Source organism: Argopecten irradians, chromosome 10, assembly GCF_041381155.1.
Source record: "Argopecten irradians isolate NY chromosome 10, Ai_NY, whole genome shotgun sequence".
NCBI lineage: Eukaryota > Metazoa > Mollusca > Bivalvia > Pectinida > Pectinidae > Argopecten > Argopecten irradians.
In genome coordinates, this window is record NC_091143.1 from 3,603,635 (window position 1) to 3,626,598 (window position 22,964).

Sequence of the window (22,964 nt, forward strand, 5' to 3'; positions counted from 1 at the left end):
AATGCAATATAAAAATAAAATGTTGACAAATATCTACATGTATTAGGTATGCTTCAATATAACTAATTTAAGGTACACTAATTCTCCAGGTCTAACATTTTGTACAAAGTTATTCAAAACTATTTATTAGTTATACTTTTCCAAAAATATTACTCCCTTCAGATGTTTTCACTTCCGGGTTGATAGTCTTGCTCGTTTAAACGTTTAATAGTATCGTATGTAGCAATGTACACAAGCGTCTTGTCTATCAAGACTGGGTTGCTTTCTTTTATTCTGTTATCGGTCAGAACGGAACGATATATTTGCTTCAGTTCAAACCAAGATGTCGACCGGCAGCAGGGGACTGCTTTCTAATTTCAAATATAAATGTCAAACAAGTATTAGCTTCCCAAAAAGCTAAGTGGGCTACGCGGAAGCTTAACCGTTGATTGGAAAGAATATGGAGATTAAACCATGATATGATGATATTTTCTTAGCAATTTCAATTGTTCTGTTGGAAGTCATTTTATAGCTTACGAGCTTGTGTAAGTGCAAGGTGCATCTGTGCATGTAACTAGCCAGATCTAGTACAGATGAACAGTTTTATGTTACCAGCAAATAAAGAGGATTTTATGCTGAGGTTGATAAGCTCAGAAAAAAAAGACAAAGAAAATATTGAACTTTAAATACCTCATTATTATGTTTCTGTGGGTTTTTTTCAGAATATGTATGGGTTTTTTTTCTATGTTCCGTTTTCATTTCGCTTTTAGCATGTATTGTCATTCCACACGTAACTTAATATGGAAATGTTCAAACAAATAAAATTGATTTTATGTTCAAATTTAGAAAATGGATTTTACCTGCAACTATAGCAGGCCAGTATCATTGGCCATGTTTAACACAGGAATCTGAGAATTAGTTACAGATTATGTATATAAGAGTGCCCCCCCCTCTTTTTTTTTTATAGGTCTAGATCAAAAAACGATAAAAAGCATACTCTACTATATTTTTTCTGATATGAGACGTTAACCCTGTGGTATTTTTAGACTGTATACCTTCAGCCTATACCGAAATAATATTCTGTCGCCATGTAGTCCGCTAAACCTGCCTATATATTTAGGCCTTTTTTTGCCTAATATATATATCACAGGCTGTGAGGGCTTTGTCAAGGCTCGTCTGAAACAATATGGAAACACAAGGGCCGTTTTCGTTTACTCGGTTCGACTGTTGGTTAAAGTCATTATTTCAAGTATAAATCCTGACGGACCTGCAGTTTTTTTATATAGGCCTGTGAGGGCTTTGTCGAGGCTCGTCTGAAAACAATATAAAATTACCAGGTCCGTCTAAACGAACAACTAGGTCCAACCAGTCAAACCTTGACAAAGCCCTCACAGGCATGTTTAATTGACTTGAAATAATGACTTTAACCAACGGTCGAACCGGTTGTTCCGAATAAACGAAAACGGCCCTGTGCTCTAACTATAATCTCGCCGTCTGAGGTTATAACAGTCGTTTTTATTTTCTATTTTTGGTTTTATCTTTAATAAAAACAGTAAAAAAGAATAACAACCTGAATGATCTACATAATGAGGATAAAGTAATAAAAAGAGAAGTAAATATGGTCCGGATACATCCAGAATGACGACTTTTCTTTACAATCTCCTCGACTTTTTTCCAAATAAGGAATTCCTCCGCACTAAGATTCACAATGCTTCAACAATATTTACGGCTATAAAGTAAACATATGTACTAAAGCCAAATATGTTTTATCTAATATATTATATTTAGTTAATAAAAAAACCTTGAAAAAACCGTTTACACGGAAGAACTTTTCTTGTCGCAGGAATATCCAGTAAGGTGTTGTTCGGTTACTGACAGCTGAAAACGTGTTTGAACCGATGTTATGGAGTATGAGTAGGATTCTAGAATAATCTAGAGTTTTTATTTCGTAAACACACACCGGAATATTTCAACGGAGGACGATTAAAAGAAGAAAAGGTAACAACACATGAACGGGCACAGTTCGGCGGAACTGTTCATTTAATTTAATATTTTACAAAGCCGAATCGACCAGCCCAACTCCATTTCGATTGTTGCTATCACAACATGAGAGTTGATTTGTTTTGCAGACGATCGTGCTGTTTCAAACATTTCTCGTTTTGCTTACCGCTTAGCTTATTTGGAATATCTTTTATATATTCAAGAAATTTTAGTTAACGTCGCATATCCGAAAAATTATAGTACTGTTTTAGTTAGCTACTGTTGTAGCTGAAAAGATATCACCTTCTGACTGACTTTTCCGTCAGAAGGTGATATCTTTTCCGTTACAACAGTAGCTATGTTTTAGTGTACTGTACGTATTAGTGTGTAGCGGAATTGGACTTGGTCAATAATCAGTGACATGGGCGGCTTCGAATGGATTTTTACATATGGTCACAGGGTTTGTAATGATTTTAATGAAGATAACTCTGAGTATATTTCTTTACAGATGGCTAAAGTGATCACACAACAGACCTTTGATGAAGTGGTGAAAGAGAATATGGAGGAATTTGGAATGGATGCTGATGAAGCAATAGATGATGCTGTTCAACAGTTTGAATCACAGGTAAAAAGAACATAGATTTAACATTTAGCTTTGTTTGTATATCAACTCGATATTCATGTAATAAAAGTGTAGAGTCCTACGTGACCTGAGAGAGCTATATATGTATGTGGTCCTGTGCATGAATGCATGTAGTGTTCTCACTTGTAAAGTTTTACTGTTTAAATACGTGATCTGAGAGAGCTATATGTGTATGTGGTCCTGTGCATGAATGCATGTAGTGTTCTCACTTGTAAAGTTTTACTGTTTAAATACGTGATCTGAGAGAGCTATATATGTATGTGGTCCTGTGCATGAATGCATGTAGTGTTCTCACTTGTAAAGTTTTACTGTTTAAATACGTGATCTGAGAGAGCTATATGTGTATGTGGTCCTGTGCATGAATGCATGTAGTGTTCTCACTTGTAAAGTTTTACTGTTTAAATACGTGATCTGAGAGAGCTATATATGTATGTGGTCCTGTGCATGAATGCATGTAGTGTTCTCACTTGTAAAATTTTACTGTTTAAATACGTGATCTGAGAGAGCTATATGTGTAAGTGGTCCTGTGCATGAATGCATGTAGTGTTCTCACTTGTAAAGTTTTACTGTTTAAATACGTGATCTAAGAGCTCAAGTTTGCGGAGTTTCTCTATAAGATGTAAATGTATAGGTAACTCTTGTTTGCATGTATAAGAGTACATGTATGGGGACTAGAGTGTGCAAATAGATGTTGTATGACTATGAGGTCATAACTTTTGGGAGTTACATGTAGTGTGTTGAGTTTTCGGGGTGCCAAATTCAATTCTTTTATTACCTTAAGCTTGAGCCTTTCGGCTCATCGGTTTGAAACAAACATATATATACAAATACAATACAAACCACACTCACATCCATGCTCTCGCTATACTTACATACACGCTAACACACAAACAACCCTCGTAAGTATACAAGGCTAGTGTAACGTAGAGGGATTATGCTAATATTTAACTTATAAAATGTTATTTCTTATTTTATTACTTAATTTAATATATTTTGCTAAATTTGACAACTCTTTTTTGTTCTTTGTTTCTAAAAGTTGAATTATTTTGTACATACTCGGTCTAATGAAATAATATTTCTTAATAAAACACTTTCTTAAAGCTAAATAACATTCACATTTTCAAATAAAATGAAACTCATCTTCAATGTCCTCACTGTTACAGTATCTGCATGTTCTTTCATTTCTTTCTAGACTCTGATCTATAAATGGATATAAAGTCATTGATAGGGACTTGGTACATGTTCTGTTCACATGGTCTAATGTTTTGATCTAAAAATAGGTATGAGGTCAAGATCGGCCTATAATCAGGCTCTGATCTAAAAAGAAGTACCAGGTATATTCAGTTGGTCCTGAGATCCCTTGATTTCAACTCTGGGTTAATAATAGGTCTTATGTCATTTCAGGAGGGAGCAGTTTACTTGTTATAGTGCATGGTCACTTCCAAGTAAATGTAACTATAACAAATGATGTAGTTCTGATAATACGTGTATACAGCTGTATATAGTTGAAGCGAAGATTAGAAACTTTCTAATTCTTCTCTACAATTTAGGTATACATGTACTACTTTCTAAAGTGATGTCATTAGTTAAAAATAGTTTTGGGACCTCCATATACATATATAAAAGGGAACATTCTGTAGTTTTTTGTGTAGGTTTATGTTTAGTTCTTCTTTAGTTTTTCAGTGCATTTGAAACTTAAATATTCTGAATAATCTTAACTTTTATTTAAAATATATTTAGAATATTTAAGTACCTCATGATCAGTACATCTTAAGGAGAAATATAAAGTTTGTTCAAGGATGCGCTCTATATTTTCTAGATAAAAAAACTTAGCAAAAATAGCCAAACTTTACTAAATATTTAGGAATGTTACCATATCAACTCCCAATTACAACTGCAACGATACATAACTGTCATACATGTTTATATATGCTGTCAAAGATATGTACTCAGTATTTGCAATTGATATTCAACAATTTGATCAGTAAATTTGAGGGCCAAAAAATGCCCAAACCATACATGTATAGTCCTTTACAAAAATTCAATTGTATTTTATGTTGTTTTTCTGACAGGGTGTCAACCTCAGTAACATTGTACAAGATTCAAGGTTGTTTTCTGGCCAAGGGGATGCTGCTGAACATCCAGTTGTCTCTGCCATTAAAAACCTGAAGATTTGTGTAGACAGTGAGGACTCTTCCAATGCTGAGATCACAGACTGTATAGTGATGATCCGAGCGGAGTGTGACGTGGATCTGTCCAGGAGATGTCTAGCTGGCAACAACCAAGCTTACCCTGCTTTGATACAGGCTCTGGAAAAGTTTCTTACAGACGACAAAATGCTTCAAAAAACTCTACTGACATTATTGTCTCTTACAAACGGCCAGCCTGATTTGTTGGATGAACATGGCTGTTCTTTACTCATGGAAATGTTGGACAGTTTTAGGGACAATGAAGATATTTTGTATCTCACTGTTGGTCTTATCTGCAACACTTGTACAAAACATGAGGCAAACAGACAGATGTTTGTGAAACGGAGCCTAATATCAAAATTGACAGAGGTGTTGAATAGACATAAGGGTAGTGAAAAGTTGGTGACAGAGACTTGTGGAGCACTCCGAGTGCTCACCCTAGACGATGATATTCGTGTTCCTTTTGGCCAAGCTCATGAAAATGCTAAAGCAATTGTGACAGAAGGAAATGCCCTGGAAACTCTCCTCAATTTGTGTAAAGGTGAATTTCTTAAAAAGCATCACTTGTATATATATCTATACAACAATAAAGACTGACTTATAAACTTTTTTACATTTGAGATAATTTTACAAGGAACAAATTAAAGGTATTATAAATGTATGACAATTTCTTTAACAATCTTATAATTAAGATAATTTGATCTATCTAGTACTGTAGAATGCAGTAGTTTGTTTCCTTTTTTTATAAGACTATTTTGATTGGTTTGATTTTAGATTACTCTGACAACCCTGGTGTTCTGAAGGAACTGTTCTCTACACTGGCCAAGTTGGTGGTTAGATCCGAGTTCTGTAAATCTGTGATGGACATGGGAGGCCTGGACTTTATCCTAAGGGCCTTGCAGAGCAGTGTTAAAGATAAGGTAAGGGACATAACTGTAGCTTCTGCACTGGGTGCTCCTTCAGTGGGGTTCTTTCAGAAAAACTGATCACGATATGGGGATGTCATAAAGCCAAATCCTATGTGTAAACGGTTTGTGTTTCAAAATGTATGAGAACCGTTAAAAATGTCATGTAATTGTGATTATTACCCATTTAATAAATAGCTAGTAATACTGTGTAATCCTAATTTATAATATACAAGCTGGTAATACATTGTTAATATATATGGTAATAGACAATATTTGGCAAACATTAGAATCTGTTTTCCAGAACAGTCATTTGATCTAATACTTACCATATGATGTAATTCAGCTAATTATATAATTGCAGTGCTTAGACTTTGATTCCAGTCATTGTATTAAAACTATTTTGAAAAAATTAATTTAGATGAACTAAACCAATTCTAAGCAATTAACAATCATACATAATTTCCCTTTAGCTTAAATAACGTTTAGAGTTTAACATTAGCACTTGATAACAGTCTTTAACACAAAGATATTTTAATGCACTGGTATTACACAGAACATGATTACAAATTACCGTATATGTTTTCCCCCATATATATTCAACATCAAAGAGATAACATGATTTTACCTCTTAACCTTTTATGGTATTGTAAGTTATAGATCAACTTTGAAATAAACACCAGTTTGTGATTGTTTATAATAGATGTTTAATTATATTCTCAGGGAGTTGGTAAACAAGCCCTAGGTCTTTATCATAGATGTATAACTATATTCTCAGGGAGTTGGTAAACAAGCCCTAGGTCTTTATCATAGATGTATAACTATATTCTCAGGGAGTTGGTAAACAAGCCCTAGGTCTTTATCATAGATGTATAACTATATTCTCAGGGAGTTGATAAACAAGCCCTAGGTCTTTGTCATAGATGTATAACTATATTCTCAGGGAGTTGATAAACAAGCCCTAGGTCTTTGTCATAGATGTATAACTATATTCTCAGGGAGTTGGTAAACAAGCCCTAGGTCTTTATCATAGATGTATAACTATATTCTCAGGGAGTTGATAAACAAGCCCTAGGTCTTTATCATAGATGTATAACTATATTCTCAGGGAGTTGATAAACAAGCCCTAGGTCTTTATCATAGATGTATAACTATATTCTCAGGGAGTTGGTAAACAAGCCCTAGGTCTTTATCATAGATGTATAACTATATTCTCAGGGAGTTGGTAAACAAGCCCTAGGTCTTTATCATAGATGTATAACTATATTCTCAGGGAGTTGATAAACAAGCCCTAGGTCTTTATCATAGATGTATAATTATATTCTCAGGGAGTTGGTAAACAAGCCCAGTCTTATCATAGATGTATAACTATATTCTCAGGGAGTTGGTAAACAAGCCAGGTCTTTATCATAGATGTATAACTATATTCTCAGGGAGTTGGTAAACAATCCTAGGTCTTTATCATAGATGTATAATATATTCTCAGGGAGTTGGTAAACAAGCCCTTGGTCTTTATCATATAATGTATAACTATATTCTCAGGATTGATAAACAAGCTAGGTCTTATCATAGAGTATAACTATTCTCAGGGAGTTGATAAACAAGCCCTAGGTCTTTATCATAGATGTATAACTATATTCTCAGGGAGTTGATAAACAAGCCCTAGGTCTTTATCATAGATGTATAACTATATTCTCAGGGAGTTGGTAAACAAGCCCTAGGTCTTTATCATAGATGTATAACTATATTCTCAGGGAGTTGGTAAACAAGCCCTAGGTCTTTATCATAGATGTATAATTATATTCTCAGGGAGTTGGTAAACAAGCCCTATGTCTTTATCATAGATGTATAACTATATTCTCAGGGAGTTGGTAAACAAGCCCTAGGTCTTTATCATAGATGTATAACTATATTCTCAGGATTGGTAAACAAGCCCTGGTCTTTATCATAGATGTATAACTATATTCTCAGGGAGTTGATTAAACAAGCCCTAGGTCTTTATCATAGATGTATAACTATATTCTCAGGGAGTTGATAAACAAGCCCTAGGTCTTATCATAGATGTATAACTATATTCTCAGGGAGTTGATAAACAATAGGTCTTTATCATAGATGTATAACTATATTCTCAGGGAGTTGATAAACAAGCCCTAGGTCTTTCTTATAACTATATCTCGGAGTTGTAACACCAGGTATAACTATATTCTCAGGGAGTTGATAAACAAGCCCTAGGTCTTTATCATAGATGTATAACTATATTCTCAGGGAGTTGGTAAACAAGCCCTAGGTCTTTATCATAGATGTATAACTATATTCTCAGGGAGTTGATAAAACAAGCCCTAGGTCTTTATCATAGATGTATAACTATATTCTCAGGGAGTTGGTAAACAAGCCCTAGGTCTTTATCATAGATGTATAACTATATTCTCAGGGAGTTGATAAACAAGCCCTAGGTCTTTATCATAGATGTATAATATATTCTCAGGGAGTTGGTAAACAAGCCCTAGTCTTTATCATAGATGTATAACTATATTCTCAGGGAGTTGGTAAACAACCTAGGTCTTTATCATAGATGTATAACTATATTCTCCGGGAGTTGGTAAACAATTCCTAGGTCTTTATCATAGATGTATAATTATATTCTCAGGGAGTTGGTAAACAAGCCCTTGGTCTTTATCATACTAGATGTATAACTATATTCTCAGGGAGTTGATAAACAAGCCCTAGGTCTTTATCATAGATGTATAACTATATTCTCAGGGAGTTGATAAACAAGCCCTAGGTCTTTATCATAGATGTATAACTATATTCTCAGGGAGTTGATAAACAAGCCCTAGGTCTTTATCATAGATGTATAACTATATTCTCCGGGAGTTGGTAAACAAGCCCTAGGTCTTTATCATAGATGTATAATTATATTCTCAGGGAGTTGGTAAACAAGCCCTATGTCTTTATCATAGATGTATAACTATATTCTCAGGGAGTTGGTAAACAAGCCCTAGGTCTTTATCATACTAGATGTATAACTATATTCTCCGGGAGTTGGTAAACAAGCCCTAGGTCTTTATCATAGATGTATAACTATATTCTCAGGGAGTTGGTAAACAAGCCCTAGGTCTTTATCATAGATGTATAATTATATTCTCAGGGAGTTGCTAAACAAGCCTTTGGTCTTTATCATACTAAATGTGTATAACTATATTCTCCGGGAGTTGGTAAACAAGCCCTAGGTCTTTATCATAGATGTATAATTATATTCTCAGGGAGTTGGTAAACAAGCCCTTGGTCTTTATCATAGATGTATAATTATATTCTCAGGGAGTTGCTAAACAAGCCCTTGGTCTTTATCATACTAAATGTATAACTATATTCTCCGGGAGTTGGTAAACAAGCCCTAGGTCTTTATCATAGATGTATAATTATATTCTCAGGGAGTTGATAAACAAGCCCTAGGTCTTTATCATAGATGTATAACTATATTCTCAGGGAGTTGTAAAACAAGCCCTTGGTCTCATCAAAGCTCTGGCAGGAAACGATGAAGTAAAAGTTGAGGCTGTGAAGAGTAATGCTTTGGAGATTATTCTGGTGGCTATGATTAAACACCAGGCCAATTCTGGAGTAGCTGAGTTATGTTGTGCCACCATCGCCACCCTGATCCTCCGTAATCCAGCTCACTGCACTGCTGTCATGAATCTGTCTGGTCACCAGTCCATTGTACAGGCCATGAAGATACACCCCAAGGAGGCAGCAGTACAGGTACAATATACTGTATTGGCATATCACAGAGTTATCTACCCTTGCAGGTATGTGAGCTTATAGTCATACTTTTCAGAGAAAATGATGTGAACTTTGGCTCACTAAATAATAACATCACAAGGGATACCTACCTGCAAATGGGTAACTCTATAATGTGCAAAGACCGTATTCTGTATTTATTTATAATATTATTATCTCAACATTAGCCTTACTGTGAACGTTTGGGTTATCTGAGAATTTAAGACTGGTGTTCACTGGATCCGGATGCTGATAGTCCGTAAATCTTACAATCCAGTTGGAAATATTTGAGAATGGATTTGATAATTGACTTATATAAACAGTAAGCCAATGTTAGGATCATTGAGGATTCACTGTACATGTCTGTAAACAGTAAGCCAATGTTAGGATCATTGAGGGTTCACTGTACATGTCTGTAAACAGTAAGCCAATGTTAGGATCATTGAGGGTTCACTGTACATGTCTGTGAACAGTAAGCCAATGTTAGGATCATTGAGGGTTTACTGTACATGTCTGTAAACAGTAAGCCAATGTTAGGATTATTGAGGGTTCACTGTACATGTCTGTAAACAGTAAGCCAATGTTAGGATCATTGAGGGTTCACTGTACATGTCTGTGAACAGTAAGCCAATGTTAGGATCATTGAGGGTTCACTGTACATGTCTGTAAACAGTAAGCCAATGTTAGGATCATTGAGGGTTCACTGTACATGTCTGTGAACAGTAAGCCAATGTTAGGATCATTGAGGGTTCACTGTACATGTCTGTGAACAGTAAGCCAATGTTAGGATCATTGAGGGTTCACTGTACATGTCTGTAAACAGTAAGCCAATGTTAGGATCATTGAGGGTTCACTGTACATGTCTGTGAACAGTAAGCCAATGTTAGGATCATTGAGGGTTCACTGTACATGTCTGTGAACAGTAAGCCAATGTTAGGATCATTGAGGGTTCACTGTGCATGTCTGTGAACAGTAAGCCAATGTTAGGATCATTGAGGGTTCACTGTACATGTCTGTAAACAGTAAGCCAATGTTAGGATCATTGAGGGTTCACTGTACATGTCTGTAAACAGTAAGCCAATGTTAGGATCATTGAGGGTTCACTGTACATGTCTGTAAACAGTAAGCCAATGTTAGGATCATTGAGGGTTCACTGTACATGTCTGTAAACAGTAAGCCAATGTTAGGATCATTGAGGGTTCACTGTCTGTGAATATAAACAGGGTATTCAAGTTCAACTTGTTTGAGTTCAAAAGTTAACAAGGTTATTCAGTATTTAAAACATTCAGGAGAAGGAAGTCATACAACATTTATCATTGTATATGTATGAAAATAAGTAGAGAAGTGTAATATCTCTCTAGACTTGTACAGGCATCACATGTACAGTATTTAACCCAATGAGCACCCCGATTCCTATAAGCGTACTTCCCCATTTTTAGGCTTCAATTTCACTCTCTTAGAATTAAAAGCAGACTGGAAATATGAAAACTTTGTTGGTTTCCTGCAAATTGATTTACGACTTACTTAGTAGAATAATTTTATGAAAGGTTAGTTCAAATTTGTTTTTATTAAGCTCCCCCCCCCTTATGGTTATTGGATCGAATACGGTATGTGTAAATTATTGTTCTGATATAAGAGGATACACAATCTTAACAACAGAATTATAAATAGCATATTCAAAATTGAAAATTTTGATGGTGAATAAAAAGAATAATCAGATGTAAAATTACCAGTATTTCATTTGATAAAGTTTTATGTAGGGGAATACAAGTAACCTGTATAAGATAAAAAAGCCAAACAAAATTGCAGCCAAGAAATCATGTGATCAATACTCTGATTCTAACTTCCTTCCCTCAAATAATGTACATATTCTTGGAAGCATATATACTAAATGATGGTAAAACTTTATACTGGAGTGAGAGATATTGACCTATTTCTAACTTATTTCAGAATCAAGCTTGTAATGCTCTACGTAATCTGGTAGCGAGAACGAGGGAGTACGCTGAGCCTATACTGGAGTTAGGAGCTGAGGCCTTGATTAACGAAGCCCTCAAAAACCACCCATCGTGTGCGGACGATGCCAAGGGGGCCCTTCGAGATCTGGACTGTGAAGTGGAACTGACGATACGCTGGAAAGGAGAGAGAGGGACCTTAACCCAGGATTAATCAGCATTACGAGTGCCTTTATTTATTCTATCAACACATATGTTGAAGAGAGTCTAGGAATGTTTAAATTTTTATACGGGAGCAAGTTTCATACATGCCTTGAAAAGGCTCTAAAAATTAGGGTTGGCCTTGATAATAAAGCCCTAAATTTTGTAAACAAGTTCCTAAAATAACAAAAATGATATTCTCTGATAAAATGGCTTTTAAAGTTAACTCCATTGAATTATGTACGTTTGGACTTTTGGAAGAGCAGTTACAGTCATAGACCTGCATGTATCAACTCCATCTATATTGGATTTGAAGACTATTTCTCATGTTTTATATAGGGATTGAATGTATTTTTCTAATTTTCATAGCGGTTATGAATAGCAGAAGCTATCTACATATCCCATGGAGCCCGTTAGCGCTCCTCAGAAGATATATAGATAGCTTCTGCTATTCATAGCCACTATAAAAATTAGAAAAAATACATTCAATCCATATATTTACATTAGAATAGTTTATGAAAATGAAAATTATTGAAAAGGTTTTATATTATATTTAAAAGTATCACACCCATACGACGAGAAACAAGATGAAGGAAAAGCTGGATGACAAAGTCGTTCTACAACATCGCGTTTTCAAGCTTCCACCTTCCGGTCGACCTTTTTTTGCAAATGACAAACGATAAACAAGAAATATAGTTAAAATAATATTTGATTTACTTATTACAGTAAACCTTAGTTAATTCTACATCTAGAAACAACACATTAAAGATAATACATTCAAATATTGTGGGGGCCTATTGATATTGATATTATATTGATATGAAACTGCATGGCGTCATGTTTGAAATCAGCTGATCTATGCACGAGAATCATTGTATTCATAGTGTAATCATAGTGTTTTCATAGGAAAATGATTGTTTTCGTCAGTTGGTTGATTCATATAGTGACAAAACACTCAGAATGTAAATATACATCTATGCAAAACAACAAGCTGAGACATTTTTAAAGGGCCACTACCTTTCCGAAACGGCTTTTAATTTTTAAAATGGGAATGTAAAACGAGATCAATAATTTTGTAGAGTCGCAGAAGTTATTAACTATACGTTTACTAGCACACTTATCATCACCTTCAGAACTGTTTAATAAAATAAATAAAATGTTAATTTTCATAACGCGGGTCGTTTTATGTTTCCCGCCGTCGTCCTAAATGCCGCGCGGTAGTTGACTATCACTGCGCCAGACGGCAAAACAGCGAAATGAATCTCCACTGTTATCGTACATTAGACAGGAAATCTTGCATATGTTTGGTGTTGTAACCTCATCTTAAGCCATCGATATATGTTTTCTTTTGTTATTAATGTTTTTAAGAAACCTTTAAATTTTGCTCCGGAAAGGTAGTGGGCCTTTAACAAAATTACTTGATTTCATAGCTGTAGGAACAAGATAATAATAATGTATTTAAAAGGCCTAAATTTTACTGAAAACTGTCCTGGAAATCTCTAAAAGGCTTTGTATTAACTTTTAAAATTTGTGTATGAAACCTGTGTAGCCTAATTCTGTGACCACATTGTAATTGGTTGTACCAAGAAAGTATTTCAGCTTATTAACAGGTTTACTGTTTGTGAGAATAGTTCTAATCTGTTTTATTTACAAATGTCCCATGTTATTTTAAGTTATATTTTAATGATGATACACTTGTAGAAACCTCAAGGCTTTAACCCTGTCGATGTGATTCTTTCTGTTTTTATGTTACAACTTTTATATTTTCCATGATTCTCCTGTTTTTATTCCTTTGATATCTCTACTTATACTTTGATCAAACTTGTTTTAAGGATTCTCTGATCACATCCCTACCCTCATCATATATCTTTATGAACTAAAATCACAGACTTGGAAAAATATTTTTTCTTAACTTTTCATTCATGACACCTGATCTGTTCAAAACTTTATACTTACTTGTAGGATGTTTTAATTTACCAGGAGTATACTGATTAATTGTGTTCATATTTATCTAAATTAAAACTTCACATGCAAGTTCAATTGCAATATGAATATGATGTACGTATTAACATTTATTGGCATTGACAGGGCATTAAATTGTATGTAGTATCCATCTTCAACTGACAATCAAATAATTATGAAAACAAAATACAACAAATGTTAAAGTAATTTCAAAGATATACCTACTACAACACAAAAGACTGACATACATTGCTGACAGAATCTTTGTATGATGAACCTGGTATTGAATAAATAAAAAAGTTGCATAGTACATTTCTTGGTACTGCGAAGTTTTTGTCATTTATACTGCTGTTATAAGTAACTGTGCATGCTAATTAAAGTTATGTAACTTATTATGGATGCAGTAAATAAATGTTTTGATAGTACTGAAAAATTCCTGTGTTCATTTGTTATATCATGTTTTATAGAGTATATCATTATAACCCCAGTTCACTATACATGGTATGTACACACGTTTTGTAAAATAACTCAGAATTAACTTTTTGATAGATTTTATTAAAAAATGGATGTTTCAAATAATGGATAGTGAGGGGGTGGGATTAACTGACGGGATGGGATTAACTGAGGGAATGGGATTAAAATTCAATCAATCAATCTGTTATTAACCAAAAGCCCTTAGACTTATAGGTACAAAACATGTATACATATATATAATTACATTTGTAGATATATTGACAATGTAGTTAGATAGTGGAGAATGAGATCACATACAAAATTCGCTACACAATAAAATGTAAACGTAATATCAACTTTACATATATTTTCGATCATCGTCTCTTAAAAGCTAGATATAAGTATTTCCCTAAATTTGATAACTCCCTGACATTTTCTATACTAAGCAATTGTATCAGTTTAAATATCGATGGTTTCATGTAATAATATTGTTTAATTAATCTGCGCCTGAGATCAATATAAAATGGACAAATCAAAATAAAGTGAAACTCATCTTCTATATCCCTTAAATTACATTTGTTACAAATTCTGTATCTTCTTACCACATTTTGATGCCTCCCAATTTCTATATTTAATTTATGAGCAGATATCCTAAACTTGGTTAACATTTGTTTGTATTTATTTTCAATAGGTTTGCACAAATAAAATTGTATACAATGACTATCTATAAGGTGTTGGTATAAAAATCCTTTAGGGGACATGGTTACATTTGATAATTAATATGTTTTGTTTTGAAGTATCAATTAGTCTCTGTTCTAATATTTTAAACGCAACATGAAAAGATAATGAAGATTCAAACATGTAATTAAGTGCTAGGACTGCTAACTCGTTTTTTGCTCACCTGCCCAAAGGGCAAGTGAGCTTATGCTATGGTGCAGCGTTCGTCATCCGTCCGTCGTCCGGCCGTCCAAATTTTTCCATTTAAACAACTTCTTCTCGAAAACTTGGAGACCTAGAGTCCTGAACTTTGACTTATAGCATGTTGGGATGAAGGGCTACCAAGTTTATTCAAATGAATGACTTTGACCTTCATTCAAGGTCACAGAGGTCAAATAGGTGAAAATCTACAACAGAATTCTTCTTAATAACCAAGAGGCCTAGAGACCTGATATTGGGCCTGTGACATGTTGGGATGAAGGGCTACAAAGTTTGGTCAAATGAATGACCTTGACCTTCATTCAAGGTCACAGGGTTCAAAAAGGCTAAAATTTTTAAACGACTTCTTATTAATAACCAAGAGGGCTAGAGACCTGATATTGGGAATGTGGCATGCTGGAATAAACAATTACCAAGTTTGTTCAAATGAACGACGTTGACCTTCATTCAAGGTCACAGGGGTCAAATAGTTGAAAATCTTTAAACAACTTCTTCTTAATAACCAAGAGGCCGAGAGACTTGATATTTGGCATGTGGCATGCTAGGATAAAGGGCTACCAAGTTTGTTCAAATGAATAACCTTGACCATGACTCAAGGACACAGGGGTCATATAGGCTTAAATCTTTAAACGACTTCTTCTTAATAACCAAGAGGTCTACAGAAGCTTGTTCAAATGAGTGACCTTGACCTTCATTCAAGGTCACAGGGGTTAAATAGGCTAAAATATTTAGATGACTTCTTCTTAATAACCAAAAGGCCTAGAGACCTGATATTGCGCCTGTGACATGTTGGGATGAAGGGCTACCAAGTTTGTTCAAATGAATGACCTTGACCTTCATTCAAGGTCACAGGGGTCAAATAGGCTAAAATCTTTAAATGACTTCTTCTTAATAACCCAGAGGCCTAGAAACTTGATATTGGGCATGGGACATGTTGGGATGAAGCGCTACCAAGTTTGTTCAAATGAATGACCTTGGCCATGACTCAAGGGCACAGTGGTCATATAGGCTTTAATCTTTAAACAACTTCTTCTTGATAACCAAGAGGCCTAGAGACCTGATATTGAGCATGTGGCATGCTGGAATAAACGATTACCAAGGTTGTTCAAATAAATGACCTTGACCTTCATTCAGGGTCACAGGGGTCAAATAGGTGAAAATCTTAAAACGACTTCTTCTTAATAACCCAGAGGCCTAGAAACTTGATATTTGGCATGTGACATGCTGGGATAAAGGGCTACCAAGTTTGTTCAAATGAATGACCTTGGCCATGACTCAAGGTCACAGGGGTCAAATAGGCTAAAATTATTAAAAGACTTCTTCTTAATAACCAAAAGGCCTAGAGACCCGATATTCGGCCTGTGACATTCATGTTGGGATGAAGGGCTACAAAGTTTGTTCAAATGAATGACCTTGACCTTCATTCAAGGTCACAGTGGTCAAATATGCTAAAATCTTTAAACTACTTCTTTTTAATAACCAAGAGGCCAAGGGACCTGATATTGGGCATGGGACATGTTGGGATGAAGCGCTACAAAGTTTGTTCAAATGAATGACCTTGACTTCCATTCAAGATCTCAGGGGTCAAGTAGGCTAAAATATTTAGATGACTTCTTCTATATAACCAAGAGGCCTAGAGACCTGAAATTGGGCCTGTGACTTGCTAGGATGAAGGGCTACCAAGTTTGTTCAAATGAATGACCTTGACCTTCATTCAAGGTCACAGGGGTCAAATAGGGGAAAATCTTTAAATGACTTCTTTTTTAATAACCAAGAGACCTAGAGACTTGATATTTGGCATGTGACATGCTTGGATAAAGGGCTACCAAGTTTGTTCAAATGAATGACCTTGACCTTGATTCAATGTCACGGGGGTCAAATAGGCTTAAATTTTTAATTAACTTTTTGATAACCAAAAGGCACAGGGACCAGATATTGGCCCTTTGACATGCTGGGATCAAGGCCTACCAAGTTTGTTGAAATGGATGACCTTGACCTTCATTCAAGGTCACAGTAGTCAAATAGGCTAAAATCTTTAAAAGACTTCTTCTTAAAATCCAAAAGGCATAGGGACCTGATATTGGGCCTGTGGCATGCTTGGATCAAGGGCTACCAAGTTTGTTCAAAAGAATGACCTTGACCTTCATTCAAGGTCATTAGGTCAAATAGGCTTAAATCTTTAAACGGCCTCTTTTTAATAACCAAGAGGCAAAGGGGCCACTAATGTGCTTAGGGATGATATACATTCTTATTTACTCTATTTGTTGATTATGAAACATGCATGGTTACCAGATTGCAGGTGAGCGATTCGGGCCAATTGGGCCCTTGTTTACATTTCTTATCCAAACATCATCTTGACTCACACATTCATCATAGCATTTTTTTCAATATCAAATTATCCGTTTGCTTTAATTTCAGCCAATATCTAAACACTTTTAATTAACTGACGGGATCGGATTAACTGAGGGAGTGGGATTTACTGACGGGATGGGATTAACTGAGAGGTGTGATTAACTTCATAACTACAAGTATGTAAACATGATAGTTATTAAATAAGGATTCCTTAACTTTGATCAATATATAGGGTGTCTGATAATAAAACTCGATGTCACTTCCAAACTAAGGTAAAAGTTACACAAGTTACCTCTCTTTGAACTTAGGCAAAGCTCTTAGTATTATGGATATCCTCCCATATGCACTTATGATGGACCATTCGATTTAACCTTCTCGAGGTCAAAAGACGATATTGAATGTAATGGCAACGCACCGAAATTAAAATGTAAATTAGATTCCGTGTGACCTGAAAAAAAGTCATAGAGCAAGTGTTTTATTTTGCATTAGTCCTCATCATATGGTCGTATATATAGTGAGCTATTCATGATAAGGTCGCCTTATGCTTTCTTTGTTGGTCTGTCACCCCATCCTCTCCTATATCCTGATATCAGTCTGTCCCTAAACAAAGGTATCACTTTGGTCCGTTTTGTTCTATTTTAGGATGATTAAAAATTTATTATTTTTGCTGAAAACTAAGACATTTCAACGATTTGATAGTTTGCGATTGATGCTTATTTAACGGCTGCTATATTAATGTCACCTTGTAAATGATATTCCTGTTTTCATGTTCTAAATATGTTTTTTATTTTTTCATCAGTTTTCTTAACTGAACTTCACAAACCCAAGATTTACATGTAAAAACTGCAAAAAAATATTATCTCTATTCTAATATTTAATTAATTTGGACTTAAACAATGAAAATGGGAATTTTCACCTTTTAGACCTCTGAAATTTCCATGAGCCCAGAAAAAAAAATCTGATTAGCATACATTAGCTGGCCCTAAATATTTTTTTGCTTATCACCGAGTCGCGTGAAATGGCTCAAAGTGATACCCCTCCTTTTGTTGTTTCTCAGAAAGTACTGAAGGATAATTTCTAAAATTTCACTTGAGGTTTAACCTGGTCTATTGTTTTGTGTACTTAATTCTGAGAAAGATAACATAAAGGAAAACAACATGGATAATATTTGTAGCTGTGCGACCATCTTGAATGTTGGCAGTCGAACTATGTTACAACTGTTTCTCAGAAAGTTCTGACAGGATTTTGGTTTTGAATCGTCATATCTAATCTCCCATTGGACTATAGATTTGTAAACTTCAGTTTAGTAGCGATCACAAAACAGCAAAGTCAACTGGGCGTATATTGAATTTTGAAATTAAATTTTGTTTATGCTCTTTCTCACAAATTTTTCTTCACTCATATACATATAAGTAGGTTTTCTGGTTCTTAATGGTATACAATCTTAGCAATAACTGAATAGTACAATTTCAAATATCCATTTTAAATTTCGACGAAGTTGTTTTAACATTTAAGTGTTGCGTCATTGCGTTATCAAATGTTTCAATGGAAATATAAAGCAGAGATAGAATCGTACTCCATTTAACTGGTGTAGATCTATCAATGGTGAACATCAAGACCATTCTGGGATCTCTTTAAAACAGAATCATTTGACGATTCCACCAAACACCTGCCAAAATGATTGCAACTTAAGCTGAACTTTCATTTAGGCTTATATATGTACTAAAAACTCGATTTGTATAACGCTTAACTATTGAAGGTATGATGCTAATTGGAATTGGCAGTCCATTGGTAAATTGTGATTAGAAAACAGTAAGCCGATATGTTAAAGCTGTTTCTATTCAGAATCGATGGAATATATGATACTCCACATTGAATAAACAGCGAAAACCCTTAACATAGAGGTGAAACAATATGTAGTATGCAATCACACATATTGATGGAAATGTTCTTTAGCCCTAGGAATACATAATGAATTGACTTATTTCGACAGCCAAGTGTCGATAGGATGAAATGTCCGACCATAGTGGTGTGTCATATTACAGACAGTCGGACCTTACACTGGCCTTACCCAATTGTATAGTTTTCCCTTCATTACCGAGATAGTCGCGCTATTGAAAACCTATAACTACTCATATAATCAAAGTCCGAATTGCAATTGAACAATTACTATACACTTCATTTAGAATCTAAAGTATTGAAGTACACGATAGATCGACTAAGAGGTAACATGCTGTTTATATCATATGTATTTTGAATATAATGGATACTCTACCCTGGCGCTGATTGTGTCTGACTGTCCAAGTCAATATTGACTAAAAACAAACTCGTTTTTATTACCGCATGGATTCATCATCATCTTTTTTCTTACAGTGTATATATATTAGTTATCTTTTTATCGGTTTAGAGCAACTAAAAACGTATTGCCTTCCTCCGATAATGGTTTCTGATGGGATTTGTAGAAACGGCACACAATGTGTAAACAGTTTTTAAATGAAAGTGCAATAATGACTTGGTTTGCACTGGGAACTAGTTTTCTTATGCGACAAAACCGGTATTGATATTAGGTGTCGCATGTTACTATTCACAGCCCTTTACGGAAGTCTATCGGTACACCATTCACTGTACATTATGAAAGGGCGTTTATATTTAGATGAACTAATGCAATAGCATTCAACGCAGTGTTAACCTATTAACAACATTTAACGCCTTAGTTAAGGTTTATTAAAAGCAGCTTGGACGCATTTTGAACAGCAAACGTTTATCTATTGTTTTGACACATGGACGACTTTTAGTACATTTATGTACGTGTTTTTAACCAATATAGCCTTGCCACTGTTAAAGATGCTCCATCGCCGACAGAGCATAAATGATATTCTTCATTTGAACAATAATTGGTGTTTAATCGCGTATATATATGTCTAATTAACACAAAAAATAACATCAAATAATTTGTTTCGCCTTTAGTGCATGCGCAATCATTACTTCATTCCATATAAGATATAGTGTTACGGAATTTTTTCGGGATGCAATTAATTATTTTTCATATTTTGAACTTGAGTTAAAATTAGAAGCTCAAACTTTTTAACGGTAGTAATGGTGTAAAGTAAGTAACTTTTGTAACTGATGAAAAATACTAAATCGTCTGCTCCTGTTTTTGATAGTGAAAAAATACCATTTGTCAGCGGTGGAGCATCTTTAAATTCTGCCAGCAAATATTATTCTACGGTATATAATTGTAGCATTTTATTTGCATCACGATGAAAAGTCAAATACATGTAACAGTAATGCATTGTGAAAGCACAGGACCTTGAAACATATATGTCAATTATTTAACATGACTCCCAATTACAACTAAAACTCTCGTAAAATTTACATAAAGTATTATTCTGGTGTTTTGTAACATATGCTACATACGATAGTACCAATTATCTTCAAATTAAAAAAAAAACTACATGTGCTCTGAACACATTTTAAAGAGCATTTTGGAGCATGCATGGATCCCACAATTATATTCCAACGAAGAACTAAGTGCACATTTTATATTCACTAATATCTTGGCTTGTTTGATTTCCGAGAACTTAATTCTTTCACGTCATTATCTTCTACGAATGTCGATACAGTGACAAATGTCCCCTCCGGCGTCTGTTTTTCTTCGTAATACATTTTCTCCAGCCGCTGGACCACGATCCCAAGTATTGACAGGTCGACACGGAAGAATCCACTGAAGGGCGAGTCAAGGTCAGAGACGACGTAACACAGCATACTGATGGAGAAGACTGTGATGATACACATGGTTAACTCCAGGCGATAGGACAACGCCCGTAACAATAGGATACCGATAAAGGAGAAGAAGCCCAGGGTCTCTAGGAATGCCCACCTGTCCAGGACATACAGGTAAGTGGTGAATGTAAGAAAAAGTCATAAATTAAAATTAAAACAAAGATATGTTGTGATATATATTGATCAGTTTCAACATAGGTGTCTACTTCTTAACTTTGAAAATTACTCTAAGCCTACCCCTACTCAACTTCGCTAGCCAAGGGTATTAAGTCCGATTCTCCTCATACTACCCTTGGCATATATCACTTCTCGCTTTCAAATTCTGATTGGATGCGGCTAGGTTCAGGCGACCAATGAAAACGCAGCTTTAATATGTCAACAGAACTGAACTGAAGCGATAGTATAGTGACCTACATTTGTATGTTGTGGCATCAGGCATGTCATGCCTGTTAACATCAACTCCGAGCGAAGTTATATTACTATCTACTTAATCAATTAGATGTTTTATACCAGCTGAATGAACGTCTTGGAGACGTTGCTCTCCAAACAGATTGGAAAGTACGTCCGTGGTTTATGTTTCACAAAGTAAACAATTCAATGATATACTGCGATTTCGTTACAAAATTGGATATTGCAGAACTTCTGCATGAAACACAAAAACCTGTCTCCGAACTTACTAATAAACAAATGACTCACACACATGTTCATCTTTGGTATTTTGAATCTGCCGCAAACAACACACGTGTTTCATAGGGCGCTGCCATTTTTTCAAACATACAACAATGATACGAGCTTTTTAATTGGTTGCTAATTACGTAAATGGAAGGGGCGCAACTGCGGTGATCTAGCAGGTGGCGCAGTGCGGGAACACCCGTTCTGAAGTGAGATATGCCAAGGGTAGTAGAAAGAGAATCGAACTAATACCCTTGGCTAGAGAAGTTGACCCCTACTCATCCTCGATACTCCAGGGATTATAAACTATCCACCCCTGGACTAAAGTGAAGGCTCTGTGTTTTGACAACAAATGCGTAACTGGGTTGGTCCTGTGGTTGACTTGGTTTGCAGCTCTCACTGTAATCTTCAAAGGAAACCTCTGTAGGTTTGTTATTGGTAAGTTTTATTCTCTTGAAGTGCCTTCATTTTTTGTATGAAATAGTCCAGGGGCGGATAAAACGTCATTGATAGTACTCACTGAAGCATCGCCGATGACCCCTACTATTTGTTTGAAAAGATATGTTGATATTGTAAGGGTATGCCAAGGATATTCCTGCAAAACCAGAAGCAGACGCCTGCTCACAAGATGATGGTATGTGACGGAAGTACATTATATTCAAAACCATATTTATATAAATAAAAACTATTTCATTCTCGCATCATATTTAAGTAACAGTTTCCTTAACTATAAGAACATATATTTAAATAATTAAATACTGATGAATATTGACGAACAAAATATTTCGTGGATTTATAATTGTGTATTTTTCCATTCAGGTGACATTGAAATAGTTGACTTCAAACGATTTCCGGAAATACTCTAACTACAGCATCGATAATTTCATTTCAGTCTAAAACTTGTTCGTACAAAATTAACCATCTCCAAAATATCAGAAAAGGGTGTGCAAAATACAAAGATCAATTGAATTCTAGAAGAGGATTGTGCGCGCCGTCAAAAATGTGAATTTTAACAACTATGTGTCTCAAATTAAGGAACTAGAAAAAGCATTGGAACAACAAAAGAAATTATGAAAAGCAAAGACGAAACAATCAGTACATTACAAACAACCGCGAAACAAAAAGAACAGACACAACGACAGATTGCGAATTTAAAAGTTCATAATTTCGGAGAAAGGGCGAG

The 22,964-nt window shown here is 35.0% G+C and overlaps 2 protein-coding genes across 3 annotated transcripts in view; one reads left to right on the forward strand and one right to left on the reverse strand.

The window, feature by feature from the left end:
* Positions 1-1,805: 1,805 nt before the first annotated feature.
* Positions 1,806-14,010, forward strand: LOC138332924 (armadillo repeat-containing protein 6-like). Of its 2 annotated transcripts, none has more exons than XM_069280962.1 (6): positions 1,806-1,977; positions 2,468-2,584; positions 4,675-5,332; positions 5,566-5,711; positions 9,183-9,499; positions 11,421-11,591. In XM_069280962.1, exons 2-6 carry the CDS (start codon positions 2,468-2,470, stop codon positions 11,452-11,454), a joined length of 1,272 nt encoding a protein of 423 aa, XP_069137063.1. In that variant the 5' UTR covers positions 1,806-1,977; the 3' UTR covers positions 11,455-11,591. The 2 variants fall into 2 exon arrangements, with proteins under 2 accessions (XP_069137063.1, XP_069137062.1); XM_069280961.1 differs by having other exon boundaries at positions 1,815-1,977; positions 9,183-9,452; positions 11,421-14,010.
* Positions 14,011-20,694: 6,684 nt separating this feature from the next.
* LOC138334040 (uncharacterized) overlaps positions 20,695-22,964 on the reverse strand; it is a 28,735-nt gene continuing 26,465 nt past the window's right edge. The window contains exon 3 of the mRNA XM_069282757.1: positions 20,695-21,206. Within this exon, the coding sequence (XP_069138858.1) occupies positions 20,876-21,206 (331 nt within the window). The 3' untranslated portion in view covers positions 20,695-20,875. The remainder of the gene's footprint in view (positions 21,207-22,964) is intronic.

Bases quoted from the DNA above. Each gene is read 5' to 3' on its own strand.
- LOC138332924 (XM_069280961.1), top strand. From the start codon at position 2,468: ATGGCTAAAGTGATCACACAACAGACCTTTGATGAAGTGGTGAAAGAG. The intron at 2,585-4,674 runs GTAAAAAGAACA...TTTTTCTGACAG, and splicing joins TTCAACAGTTTGAATCACAG to GGTGTCAACCTCAGTAACAT. The intron at 5,333-5,565 runs GTGAATTTCTTA...GTTTGATTTTAG, and splicing joins TCTCCTCAATTTGTGTAAAG to ATTACTCTGACAACCCTGGT.